Genomic DNA, 13,479 nt, shown 5'->3' with positions numbered 1-13,479 from the left:
AACTTGCAGCCGAGATAAAAATCTGTTTCAAATACTACCACGGCATCAGTGGAGCCCTGCGAGCCACGACCCCTTGCATCACGGTGAAGAACCCAGCTGTGATGGTGAGTGCCCCTCCATGCCCACTTCCTCAAGCCACAGTTCCAGAGGCCTCGGTTTCTATTTTTGCCTCTGCAGCTCTGGCAAGGTTATGGGAAACAATGAAAAAGGAAACACATAACAGCGTGGGCGCCGTTTTGGGAAAGGAAATAACTTACAGGATGGCTTAACTAACTCCATAATACAAATCAGTGGGAAAATATGGCTTGATTAATAATTCTGTATATAGTCAACTCTCTAGGGAACCTTCTCATGAAGGAAATTAGTGAGTGGCCATCATGGAAAGTTTTTTAAACTTTGTTGGGATGGCTGGTTGGTAGGAAATGGTGGCATTGCATCTTATGTGAATTTAGTTTCCATGAACTCAGTGGGTAAAAGAGAGGGGAAAAAAAAGCAATTTAAATAGTGAGTGAGTCTACCTGCCAGTCAGCTTAGCAAGCTTCACCACAAAGAGAGTGTGAGATGGGGATTGTGAATGTGCTATTCCTTTGGAAGGTCTTAGTGCCAAGTCCCTCTTGATGCTGAGTTGAGCTCTAGTGCCTACAGGTACCACACGTATTTTCAGTATGGCTACTCAACAGAAGCCAACCTCTTTACCAGTCCTCAATTAAGGAAGCAGATATCTAGTTTAGCTTTGGAGGAAACTGATTGTGTTGGACTTATGAAGGAGAGTATATCCATTTCCAATATGGTACTTTCTTAAGAATTACTTTTCACAATTTTGTGATTTTTCACTTCACCAACTAACTTTAGAATCTAACAGTTTCACAAAATGCATTCCATTGTACATGGATGGTTGGATTGAGATAGCTGTCCCAGGTGGCACTAGTGGTAAGGAACCCGCCTGGCATTATAGGAGACATAAGAGACATGGATTTGATCCCTGGGTCGGGAAGATCACCTGGGGGAGGAAATGACGACCCATTCCATTATTCTTGCCTAGAGAATCCCACGGACAGAGGAGCTTGGCGGGCTACATACAGTCCATAGGGTCACAAAGAATTGGACATGACTGAAGCGACTGAGCACACGTGGACTTAGATAGTTTGGGGAGATTCTTAGAGTCCAAGATATGAAAATCATTGCAGTTCTTATAAGTCATTAATAAAAATCAGTTCATGAAAATTCAGAAGAAAAATATCAATTCCCATAGTGTAAAATCTTCATAATATTATATACGTGTGTGTACACATTTACAGATGTATGTGTTTTTGGAAATAGGTAAGTGGACAGGTTCACTCCCTCAAATTCAGAAGGTAATTTCTGCAGATGGCATTTTGAAATTGTCTGACCCACCAAAGCCATATCAAGCAATCTTTCCCTTTCATTAATTCATTCAAACAGGCATTCACTGGGTGGCTCCAAGTATCAGGCTTATACTCACCATTAGGAATGAAACGATAAGCAAAAACACAGCTCTCTTGTTTGGTAGGGCTCGAGACACACATCAGTTAAATTGTATTTATTTGAGTGATAATTACTACAAGTGACAGTAAAATGAGGCTATGAGAGCATATACTAGCAAGATTCATCCTGATCAGGAAGATCTTGGAAGGCTTCCCTGAAGAAGGCATGTTTACAGGACAATCTGAAGGATGAATAGAAGTTACTTAGGTGAAGAGGGGGAGGGAAGAACATTTGAGATAGAGGGAACAATATGTGTAAAAATTTCAGTATCTAAGTACTCTGCTCACATTTGAATTATATTTGAGTTTCTATTGAAGTGAACAAAGTATAGAACATTAAAAATAACCCACATTTACTAGATAAGACTTTGAAGGTTCACAGAGAGAATAACAATTGTTGACTAGAAAATCTGTAGTCATGTCACATAGTAATAAGCACTGGCACATGCTATAATTAATATTCTAAAAAAATACACAACTGGAAAAGTGGGGCTGTTTATAATAAAACTTTTGAAAGCTTAACTGTGTGTGAAATTAAATAATAGCTTCCAAACATGACTTTCTGGATTCAGATTTTCTTAGACTTGAGCAATTTCCATGATCAGATATCACTGATGGCAGGGGGAGCTTACAGCCTGGTGAGCATTGATCTCATTTCATTGATTTTGCATTGAGATTATTCTGTCAAAGCCTGTGGACAGTTGGAGATAATTAATTTGGTTCAGACAGATTTTAGACCAGCTTAAAAGCTTCACAGATACAACACTCACAATCATAATAGAACATTTTGGTTCAAAGACTGACTAATGGAATTGATGGTCAATAGATTTCTGACCCGCTTGAGATGTTGGGTCTGTATCCATTATTGAGAGGCTGTGCCAATGGGCATTTCATTGTGGGCTGAGCACTGGGTTTCTAGGACAGCATGATGGTCACCTAGGTATATGACCTGTGTGTAGGTATTGTGATTGACTGACAACATTGATATTCACAAACCCCTTTCAGTATGATTATTCCACAATTAGATGCAAAGAATAGTTGGGCAGTAGAAACCACATTTTAATTCTTGGTGGTGCTAAAACTGGGGGGTTGATTGGCTCTCAGCAAGCATCTGTGGTTTATTATATTGTGTTATACCCATCTGACTCATCATTCCCAGGTTAAATAGACCAACCTAGATAGCATATTGAAAAGCAGAGACATTCCTTTGCCAACAAAGGTCCATCTAGTCAAGTCAAATAGAGCAAAGACAGCACCAAACTGGCCAGACAACATCACTGTCTGCTTTTTCCTGCCTTCACCGTCCCCACACTGCTGGACTACAAAGTGGTGAATAACAAGGTAGTACGGACTACGACTGAGACAGAACAGCAACACGTGTCCCTCCTGTGCCAGGCATCTCACAAATCATGGCCTTCCCTCAAGTGGACCACACTGCCCAGGGAGATGTGCCCCCTCTGAAAACATGATATCTTTTCATGCCAAGTGAGATCAATGGGACTCTGAAAAGATTCATAGTCTCATCATTCAAAGCCTACTCAAAATGTTGTAAGATGTTATTGAAACTAAGGAATATGCCCTCAAATTCTCCTTTTAAATATGTTCCCTGTATGGTAAAAGGCTAATATGAAATAATTCTCACATAATTCATAGGCAAACAGTGTCATTTATCAGGACTCTGGTGAATGCTCATATGAGCTAATACTCAGAGAATTCAACTTTATCATTCATGACAATAAAGCCAGGAAAGACCAAAGCTGACCACCAGGTATAGTGACATCAGTAATAATAAACACATCTGAACTCTGTTTAGAGAGAGGATTTTAAATAAACTCCCTTCATAGATTTAATCCAGGAAAGCTCATAAGCAACACTGTTAATTCTATTGAAACAATGCATGGTAGTGAGTGATGGTCGCTTTTATCTGTTCCTGAAGTCAAGGATTTCCTGTTCCAAGCGACACACATCACTGTACTCTGATGAATGAAAATGACGTCAAAGTACACATGACAGAGAAGACACAATTTTTAAAAAAAAATCTTGATTCATTGCAAAAGGATATGTGATAAAGGAGACCATGTGATTAGGATAGCAGCTCATTTCCTTCCCTGTAGAGTTTCTCAGTTACTTCTTTCAAGACTATTTGCAATTGGATGAAACGAAGGAAAGATGTCTGGATGGTACTCTAGTCTATTACAAATGACATGTGAAGCAATCAGGAAGTAGTTAAGTGTCATACAGGATAGTCTTGACTAAGGTACAGAAAGTAGTCATGAGGGACTTCCCAGGTGGTCCAGGGTTTGAGAATCTGCCTTCCAATGGAGAGGATGCAGGTTCAATCCCTGGTTGGGGAACTAAGATCCCACGAGTCACAACTACTGAGCCCATGAGCTCTAGAGCCTATGCTCCCCAATAGGAGAAGCCTGTGGCCACAAGGAAGACCCACCACAGCCCCCCCAAAAAAGGGAAAGAAAGTCAGAGGTGAAACTAACTGGCTAGAATTACCTAGCAGAGTGGAGAGTTTTTAATTATATTTGAAGCTTCCCTGGTGGCTCAGATGGTAAAGAATCTACCTGCAGTGCAGGAGACCTGGGTTTGATCCCTGGGTAGGGAAGATCCCTTGGAGAAGGAAATGGCAACCCACTCCAGTATTCTTGCTTGGGATATCCCATGGACAGAGGAGCCTGGCAGACTACAGTCTATGGGATCACAAGGAGTTGGACAAGACTGAGTGACTAAGTACATAAAGCACAAAGAAAGTAGAAATCTATTTTTCATTATTTGAATGGAACTTAGTTTCAAGTTCCTCAACTTTGCTTAGATTAGTGAAAGTTTTATTTCTTGGTAATGTATGATTTTTAAAGGAGGTGGGGAGTGCCACAAACATAAGATGGAAGGGTTTAATTTAATCTTCAGAAATAAAATGTGGTTTCTATTTCTTAACTATTCAAAATATATTCTGCCTTCAGTTCTGTTTCTTACAGTATTGCAGACTTCTATTTTAAAGAACCACAAAAACTTTTTTTCCTAAAAATTTTTTCCTTTTTTTTTTAAACCACAAGTTGAGCACTAATTATATGAATTGAGAGAAAGACTTAAATCTGCTCCATGATCTATAAATGAGTGAGATGTAACTTACTCAGAAGCTTTTAGGAAAAGCTTTACACTGCGATAATAATACAATAGGATTGCAAGTTCTTATTGTTGCTAATTGTAATGGCATGTGTCATATGCCAGTAGCATAATAAAATAGCCTATGAGGGCGATGGGACATCCACATGGTCACTCAGAAATATTTAGCAGGAGGAGATAATTCTACCTATACATGAATGAATTTGATATAAATCACCTGTTTAGTTTAGTCTAGGTTTTCCTCATTGGAAGAAATTTGATGTTTGATTTTTAACTTAAGGGCATGTTTTAATACTATAATAGCAATATAAGTACATTTACTACATATCAACTATATTCTTATCAAAGAAATAAAAAGACATAAAGTAGGTTGATTCCTATTCCAGGGAATTTAAAAGTTCATGTTGGTTACATTTTGGGTAAAGATTAAATTTAGGTATGATCTCTTCTTTCATCTTTTGAGAATTTGCTTTTGTGTGTCCATTCCAAGTTTTGTAGCAAATGAAGTCATGTACTACAATACATGTTTGATACAAAAATAATCATATTTGCAAACATATGTGGTTCCCTAGGAAGGTATTATATTCCACTGAAACTTCAGATATGTGTTTTTTTCTCTGCAGATGGGGGCAGAAGGCATGGAAGGAGGGGCTTCAGGAAATCAGCATTCTCGGAAGCTTGTTAGCTTTACTTTGTCAGGTAAGGATATCTTTAAACACTATGTCCAGTGTGAAAGTGTGCAATTCAAACTTAGAAACAGTTGTTTCTTTCTGTAGACTCTTAAATATGATATGCAAAGTATTTTTGTAATATTTCTGGAAATTCAAGCATATTTCTTACCAAGGTAAAATTAAATTATTGGTATATACTCAGAAATTATTTCTTCTAGGAAGTTTTCTGGTGATAAAAAGACTGTTACTTAAGAAAAACTGTAATGCAATATGTGCTAATCCCACTGTAGAGCTTTGATAAAACAATTTGTGTTTACCTCATTTAGAGAAAGGAAAAAATTAGAGACAAGGGATAAAAAAAACCCAAGAGATACTCCTATTTCTATGGAGAAATACATATAAATATTGGAAAATGGAGAAGACAATATTTTGTTGTTTATTTTCTGGTTAGTAAAATATTCTGATTGTTGTATATTTATCATGCAACTAAAGCACTGCTTTTCAGCTTGTGAGTTGGAATTCATTTGTGGTTTATAAGATTAATTCAGTTGAAACTAGCAATTAAAAAAAGAATAGAAAAAATTAGAGTTTAAACACCAAAGGGAAATGTATTTCATAGGACACCAGTTTCTACAAACTGAAAATCTTCACACATAAAATATACACGCATGTATATGTGTAAAATGAGTTTCAGTATAATGGATTTCATGCAGGTGTCACTGTCAAAAGATGTTTGAAAGCCAGTGATTTAAAAAAAAAATTGATTGGCAGTTTTAAAAGGCCAAGAATCCCCTTCACGGATCACAGCCTTGTGGCAAAAGGGCTTGTGAAATGAAGCTATGAGCCATGCTGTGCAGGGCCACCAAAGATGTATGGGTCATAGTGAAGAGCTTTGACAAAATGTGGTCCACTGGAAGGGGAAACTGCAACTTACTCCAGTATTCTTGCCGTGAGAACTCCATGGACTGAATGAAAAGACAAAAAGATACAACACTGGAAGATGAGTCCCCCTGCCCCCAGGTTGGAAGATGTCCAATATGCTACTGGAGAAGAGCGGATGGCAAGTACTAAGAGCTCAATAAAGAATGAAGTGGCTGGGGACAAAGCAGAAATGGTGCTCAGTTGGGGATATGTCTGGTAGTGAAAGTAAAGTCTGATGCTGTAAAGAACAATATTGCACAGGAAGCTGGAATGTTAGATCCATGAATCCAGGTAAATCGGGCATAGTCAGGCAAGAGATGGCAAGAGTGAACATCAACATCTTAGGAATCAGTGAACTAAAGTGGATGGGAACAGGCAAATTTAATTCAGATGACCATTATATCTACTACTGTGGGCAAGAATCCCTTAGAAGAAATGGAGTAACCCTTATGGTCAACAAAAGAGTTCAAAATGCAGTACTTGGGTGCAACTGCAAGAACAACAGCATGATCTCAGTTCGTTTCCAAGTCAAAATATTCAACATCACAGTAATTCAAGTCTGTACACCAACCACTAATGCCAAAAAAGTTGAAGTTGACCAGTTCTATGAAGATCTACAAGAACTTCTAGAACTAACACCCAAGAAAGATGCCCTTTTCATCATAGGGGATTGGAATGCAAAAGTTATGAGATATCTGGAAAACAGGCAAGTTTGGGCTTGGAGTACAAAATGAACCAGGGCAAAGGCTAACAGAGTTTTGTCAATAAAACATGCTGATCATAACAAACACCCTTTTCCAATCACCCAGGAGACAACTCTATACATGGATATCACCAGATGGTCAATACCAAAATGAGATATTTATGTTCTTTGCAGCTGAAGTTGGAGAAGCTCTATGCAGTCAGCAAAAACAAGACCTGGAGCTGACTATGCCTCTGATCTTAAGCTCCTTATTGCAAAATTCAGGCTTAAATTGCAGAAAGTAGGGAAAACCACTAGGCTACTCAGGTATAACCTAGATCAAATCCCTTATTATACAGTGGAGGTGACAAACAGATTCAAGGGATTAGATTCAGTAAATAAAGTGCCCAGAAAACCACGGATGCATGTGTGTGACATTGTACGGGTGGCAGTGACCAAAACCATCTCGAAGAAAAAGAAATGCAATAAGACAAAGTGGTTGTCTAAGCAGACTTTACAAATAGCTGAGGAAAGAAGAAGAACAAAAGGCAAGGGAGAAAGGTAAAAATACACCCAACTGAATGCAGAGATCCAGAGAATATCAAGGAGAGACATGAAGGCCTTCTTAAATGAACAATGCAAATAAATAAAGGAAAACAGCAGAATGGAAAGGACTAGTGATCTCTTCAAGAAGATTGAAGTACCAAGGGGACATTTCATGCAAAGATGGGCACAATAAAGGACAGAAACAGCAAGCACCTAACAGAGGCGGAAGAGATGAAGAAGAGGTTACAAGAATACACAAATGAACTCTACAAGAAAGATCCTAATGACCCAGATAACCATGATAGTGTGGGCACTCACCTAAAGCTGGACGTCCTGGAGTGTGAAGTCAAATGGGCCTTAGGAAACATTACTGCAAACAAAGCTATTGGAGATGATGGAATTCCAGTTGAGCTATTTCAAATCCTAAAAGATGATGTTGTTAAAATCCTGCACTCAGTATTGAACAAATTTGGAAAATTCAGCAGTGGCCACAGGACTGGAAAAGTTTTCATTCCAGTCCCAAAGAAGGGCATGCCAAAGAATGTATGAAGTAGCATACAGTTGCACTCATTTCACATGCTAGCAAGGTTCTGCTCAAAATCCTTCAAGCTAGGCTTCAGCAATGCATGAACCAGATGTACAACCTGGGTTTCAAAAAGACAGAGGAACCAGAGTTCAACTTGCCAACATTCATTGGATCATGGAGAAAGCAAGGGAGTTCTAGAAAAACATCTATTTCTGCTTCACTGACTATGCTAAAGCCTTTGACTATGTGGATCACAAGAAACTGTGGAAAATTCTTAAAAAGATGGGAATACCAGACCACCTTACCCATCTCCTAGGAAACCTGTATGCAGGTAAAGAAGCAACAGTTAAAACCGGACATAGAAAAATGGACTGGTTCAAAATCAGGGAAGGAGTATGACACGGCTATATATTGTCACCCTGCTTATTTAACTTATATTCAGAGTACATAATTCAAAATACCGAGCTGGATGACTCACAAGCTGGAACTCAGATTTCTGGGAGAAATATGAACATCCTCAAATATGCAGATAACACCATTCTTATGGCAGGACGTGAAGAAAAACTGAAGAACCTTTTGATGAAAGAGGGTAAAAGAGGAGAGAGGAAAAAGCTGGGTTGAAACTCAGCACTCAAAAAACTACGATCATGGCATCTAGTCCCATCAGTTCATTTCAGTCGCTCAGTTGTGTCCGACTCTTTGCGGCCCCATGAACTGCTGCATGCCAGGCCTCCCATCACCAACTCCTGAAGTTTACTCAAACTCATGTCCACCGAGGCAGTGATGCCATCTCCAACTGTCTCATCCTTTGTCATCCCCTTCTCTTCCTGCCTTCAGTCTTTCCCAGCATCAGGGTCTTTTCAAATGAGTAAGTTCTTCACATCAGTTGCCAAAATATTGGAGTTTCAGCTTCAGCATCAGTCCTTCCAATGAATATTCAGGACTGATTTCCTTTAGGATGGACTGGTTAGATCTCCTTGCAGTCCAAGGGACTCTCAAGAGTCTTCTCCAACACCATAGTTCACAAGCATCAATTCTTCGGCTCTCAGCTTTCTTCACAGTCCAACTCTCACATCCATACATGACTACTGGAAAAACCATAGCTTTGACTAGATGGACCTTTGTTGGCAAAGCAATGTCTCTGCTTTCTAATATGCTGTGTAGATTGGCCTTAACTTTTCTTCCAAGGAGCAAGCATCTTTTAATTTCTTGGCTGCAGTCATCATTGGCAGTGATTTTGGAGCCCAAAAAAATAAAGTCTGCCACTGTTTCCACTGTTTCCCCATCTATTTGCCATCAAGTGATGGGACCGGGTGCCATGATCTTAGTTTTCTGAATGCTGAGCTTTAAGTCAACTTTTTCACTGTCCTCTTTTACTTTCATCAAGAGGCTCTTTAGTTCTTCTTCACTTTCTGCCAGAAGGGTGGTGTCATCTGCATATCTGAGGTTATTGATATTTCTCCTGGCAATGCTTGATTCCAGCATTTCTCAGGATGTACTCTGCATATAAGTTAAATAAGCAGAATGACAATAAATAGCCTTGACATCCTCCTTTCCCGATTTGAAAACAGTCTGTTGTTCCATGTCTGGTTCTAACTGTTGCTTCTTGACCTGCATACAGATTTCTCAGGAGACAGATCAGGTGGTCTGGCATTCCCATCTCTTGAAGAATTTTCCACAGTTTGTTGTGATCCACACAGTCAAAGGCTTTGGCATAGTCAATAAAGCAGAAATAGATGTTTTTCTGCAGCTTCCTTGCTTTTTCAATGATCCAGTGGATGTTGGCGATTTGATATCTGGTTCCTCTGCCTTTTCTAATTCCATCTTGAACATCTGGAAGTTCACCGTTTATGTACTGTTGAAGCCCACCTTGAAGAACTTTGAGCGTGACTTTGCTAGCATGTGAGATAAGTGCAATTGTATGGTAGTTTGAGCATTCTTTATCATTGACTTTCTTTGGGATTGGAATGAAACCTGACCTTTTCCAGTCCTGTGGCCGCTGCTGTGTTTTCCAAATTTGCTGACATATTGAGTGCAGCACTTTAACAGCATCATCATTTAGGATTTGAAATAACTCAACTGAAATTCCATCACCTCCACTAGCTTTATTCGTAGTGATGCTTCCTAAAGCCCAGTTGACTTTGCATTCCAGGGTGTCTGCCTGTAGGTGAGTGATCACACCATCGTGATTATCTGGGTCGTGAAGACAATCCTATCCCTAGTCCCATCACTTCATGTCAAATAGATGGGGGTAAAGTGGAAGCAGTGATGGATTTTATTGTCTTGATCACCAAAATGACTGTAGACTGTGACTGTAGCCATTAAATTAAAAGATGCTTGCTCCTTGGAAGGAAAGTTATAACTGACATACTAAAAAGCAGGGATGTCAATTTGCTGACAAAAGTCTGTATAGTTAAAGCTATGGTTTTTCCTGTCATCATGTGAAAGTTGGACCATAAAGAGGACTGAGCACCAAAAAATTAATGCTTTTGAATTGTGTTGGTAGAGAAGACTCCTGAGTTTCCTCTGGACTGCAAAATCAAACCAGTCAATCCTAAAGGAGATCAACATTTAGTATTCATTGGAAGGACTGTTGCTGAAGCTGAAGCTCCAATGCTTTGGCCACCTGATGCTGACAGCTGAAAAGACCTTGATGCTGGAAAGACTGAATGCAAAAGGAGAATTGTGTGGCAGAGGATGAGATGGTTATATAGCATCACTGATTCAGTGGGCATGAATTTGAGCAAACTCCAGAAGATAGTGGAGGACAGGGGAGCCTGGCGTGCTGCAGTGCATGGGTTTGCAAAGAGTAGGACACAACTTAGCAACTGCAACAACAACAAAGCTGAAGCGTACTCTCAGTTCAGTTCAGTCGCTTAGTCATGTCCAACTCTTTGTGACCCCATGGATTGCAGCACACCAGGCTTCCCTGTCCATCACCAGCTCCTGGAGCTTACCCAAACTCATGTCCATCGAGTTGGTGATGCCATCCAACCATCTCATCCTCTGGCATCCCCTTCTCCTCCAGCCTTCAATCTTTCTCAGCATCAGGGTCTTTTCAAATGAGTTAGTTCTTCAGGTAGCCAAAGTATTGGAGTTTCAGTTTCAGCATCATTCCTTCCAATGAATAGTCAGGACTGATTTCCTTTAGGATGGACTGGTTTGATCTTGCAGTACAAGGGACTCTCAAGCGTTTTCTCCAACACCACAGTTCAAAAGCATCAATTCTTCGGCATGCAGCAGCAGCAGCAGCTTTCTTTATAGTCCAACTCTCACATCCATACATGACTACTGATTGATTACTCTAAGGAAATCAATATTTGAAACAGACTTTTGAAACAGACAACTGTACTGCAGCACATGTAAGATAAATTCTAATAGATGTCTGTCACCATGTCTGTTTTCATTTTTTTCCCATTGGTGTAGTACTTCTGAAATTTAAATTATCAGTAGATTCACTTTTTGTTCACTGCAGAAAATGTTATTCACGAAAATTGACATTTTTAATAGTGAAAGTTAGGAGGCTGATCTTGAAAACACGCATCCATGGATGCATGATTATCATGTATGATGGTAGCTCATGTGTTAGCTCATTTCTGGCCCAAGGCCATTGTAGTATCCATTTCTGATCTAGCATGTTCCTTTTCCTCCCCATATGAAGTTACTTACCATGACTACCTTTTTAGTTTGGTTCTCTGGCAAATCTCAGAGGCTATAAATAGTTCAAATTTGACCAGTAGATATATTTTCACTGGAACCCTCAGGGTTTTAAAAATCTAAGTATACCACAGCCTGTGATAAACTCCTCAACCCCTTATCTTTCTTTTGAATATATTTTAGTTGGCTACCTGTGCTTAAGGGTTCTAGGGGAGGGGTGCAGGTGGGTTGCAGGAACAAAAATGAATCCTTCTTTTACAGATAAGGAACAGCTTCCCAAACCTCCATGGCCCAGAAAACTTAGTATACCCATACTACAGTTTTCTTATTTTAGAATAATTGCTCTAAGCTTTCAAGTGACCAATATTTTTGTGAACATGACACACACATATTGATTTTGACCGCAGAGGGGATGTTAATTAACCCACCATTCGAGAATGACCAGATGAGAACTAAAAATCCCAAGACATTTTCCTGAAAAGCAGAAATAAGCTTTGGGGCATAACCAGATGCTTTTTCTTTATATACAACTTTTTCCAATATCCACCGCAGTACACATAGAGGCTGGCTATCTAAAATCTGTTTTATTTCCTACCATGTGATCAAGTATTTGCAGATGATATACAGAAATGTCTAAAAAGTATAGAAGATGAAAGCCAATTTCTGATGGTAATTCTAAATAATTCATCTGGTGTAGCATATTGACAGTGGATGACTGTCTATGGAGAGCATTTAAGCTCTGTAGAATATCTTTCTGCAAATATTCTGCTCTTGATTATCTGTGAATAAATAGGGACACAAATAATTGAACTCTACAGATAAAGCAAAAACTGTTTTTTGATGAAAGTCTTAAAGCTCTTCTCCAAGTAAGAAGTGAAAGATATTTAACCTCTCATACCTTTGTGACTGAGTCCTTCTTTAATCTATGAGGTGTTATGCATATTTATGAGCCATAAAATATGTAAAACATAAAAGAGAAAGTCAAGATATGGATAAAGTGAACTGTATAATCAAAGTACAAATAACTGGTAGTTTATTATGTTTATTAATGAAGACTTACTTGTATAGTGTCTCTTGTAGAAAAGGATAACAGTGACATCTTTCATCGCTGTGGCTTAATCTTCTGGTGGATGCTGTTTCTTCAAAGGAGCATTTTGCATGAATAATTTAGCTCTGTCAGACTTCATGACAGCCATTTCTGTACATGTACTTGTTTACTGCAAAGAAATCCCTTCTTGAGAAGTAAAAATCCCTTTAACAGCTAAAGAATATCATTCCTTTGTCTTTGAGTCTGAAGCAAGCCCAACAATAAGGATAAGAAAATATTCAAATTGTATTTTTTCTCAAAATTACCAAATAAAACCAAGTGAAAACATGTAGCATTATTAAATTGACAGTAAAATATAAGCACTGTATTAATAATGATTCCATAGTAGGACTTGCCAGAGATGGGATCCATGAGGCTAATGAGATGACAGCAGCTTCTCTGAAGTGCCTGTCTAGTTCTTTGCTCAATCTTTCCCTTCTCCCGTGGGCTTTTAGATCAAAGATCTTACTATCTTCCAAACATAAGGTCCTCTTGGTTGAGTTTTTCAATCTTTTCTGACGTGTTAGACTGCTTCCCTCTGCTGCCAGTTATGAGACATTAAACAGTCCTGGTCTGTTTTCATCACATGTTATCTAGGCCGCAAGTTTTTTTTTTTTGGCCATTGGTGAACTTCTTCCAGGGAGCACTCCTTAGAGAATATGATGCTATGGGCAACCCCAGGCCAAGTCTGTCCTTCTGAGAAAGACTTTGTGTTTCAGGAATGTGGACTTGAGTAGGATGACCCTGGTGAT

General features: G+C 39.1%; 1 protein-coding gene across 3 annotated transcripts in view; it reads left to right on the top strand.

Annotated features, from left to right (window-relative positions):
* Positions 1–13,479, top strand: part of HECW2 (HECT, C2 and WW domain containing E3 ubiquitin protein ligase 2) — a 449,303-nt gene that overhangs the window by 292,428 nt on the left and 143,396 nt on the right. For all 3 annotated transcript variants that reach the window (XM_070769675.1, XM_070769668.1, XM_070769682.1), the window contains 2 exons: positions 10–104; positions 5,261–5,336. In XM_070769675.1, coding sequence (XP_070625776.1) covers positions 10–104; positions 5,261–5,336 — 171 coding nt within the window. The remainder of the gene's footprint in view (positions 1–9; positions 105–5,260; positions 5,337–13,479) is intronic.

This window comes from Bos indicus, chromosome 2 (genome assembly GCF_029378745.1).
Source record: "Bos indicus isolate NIAB-ARS_2022 breed Sahiwal x Tharparkar chromosome 2, NIAB-ARS_B.indTharparkar_mat_pri_1.0, whole genome shotgun sequence".
NCBI classification, from domain to species: Eukaryota; Metazoa; Chordata; class Mammalia; order Artiodactyla; family Bovidae; genus Bos; species Bos indicus.
Note: the sequence above shows the minus strand (reverse complement) of the source record. Positions and strands in the feature narration are given on the sequence as shown.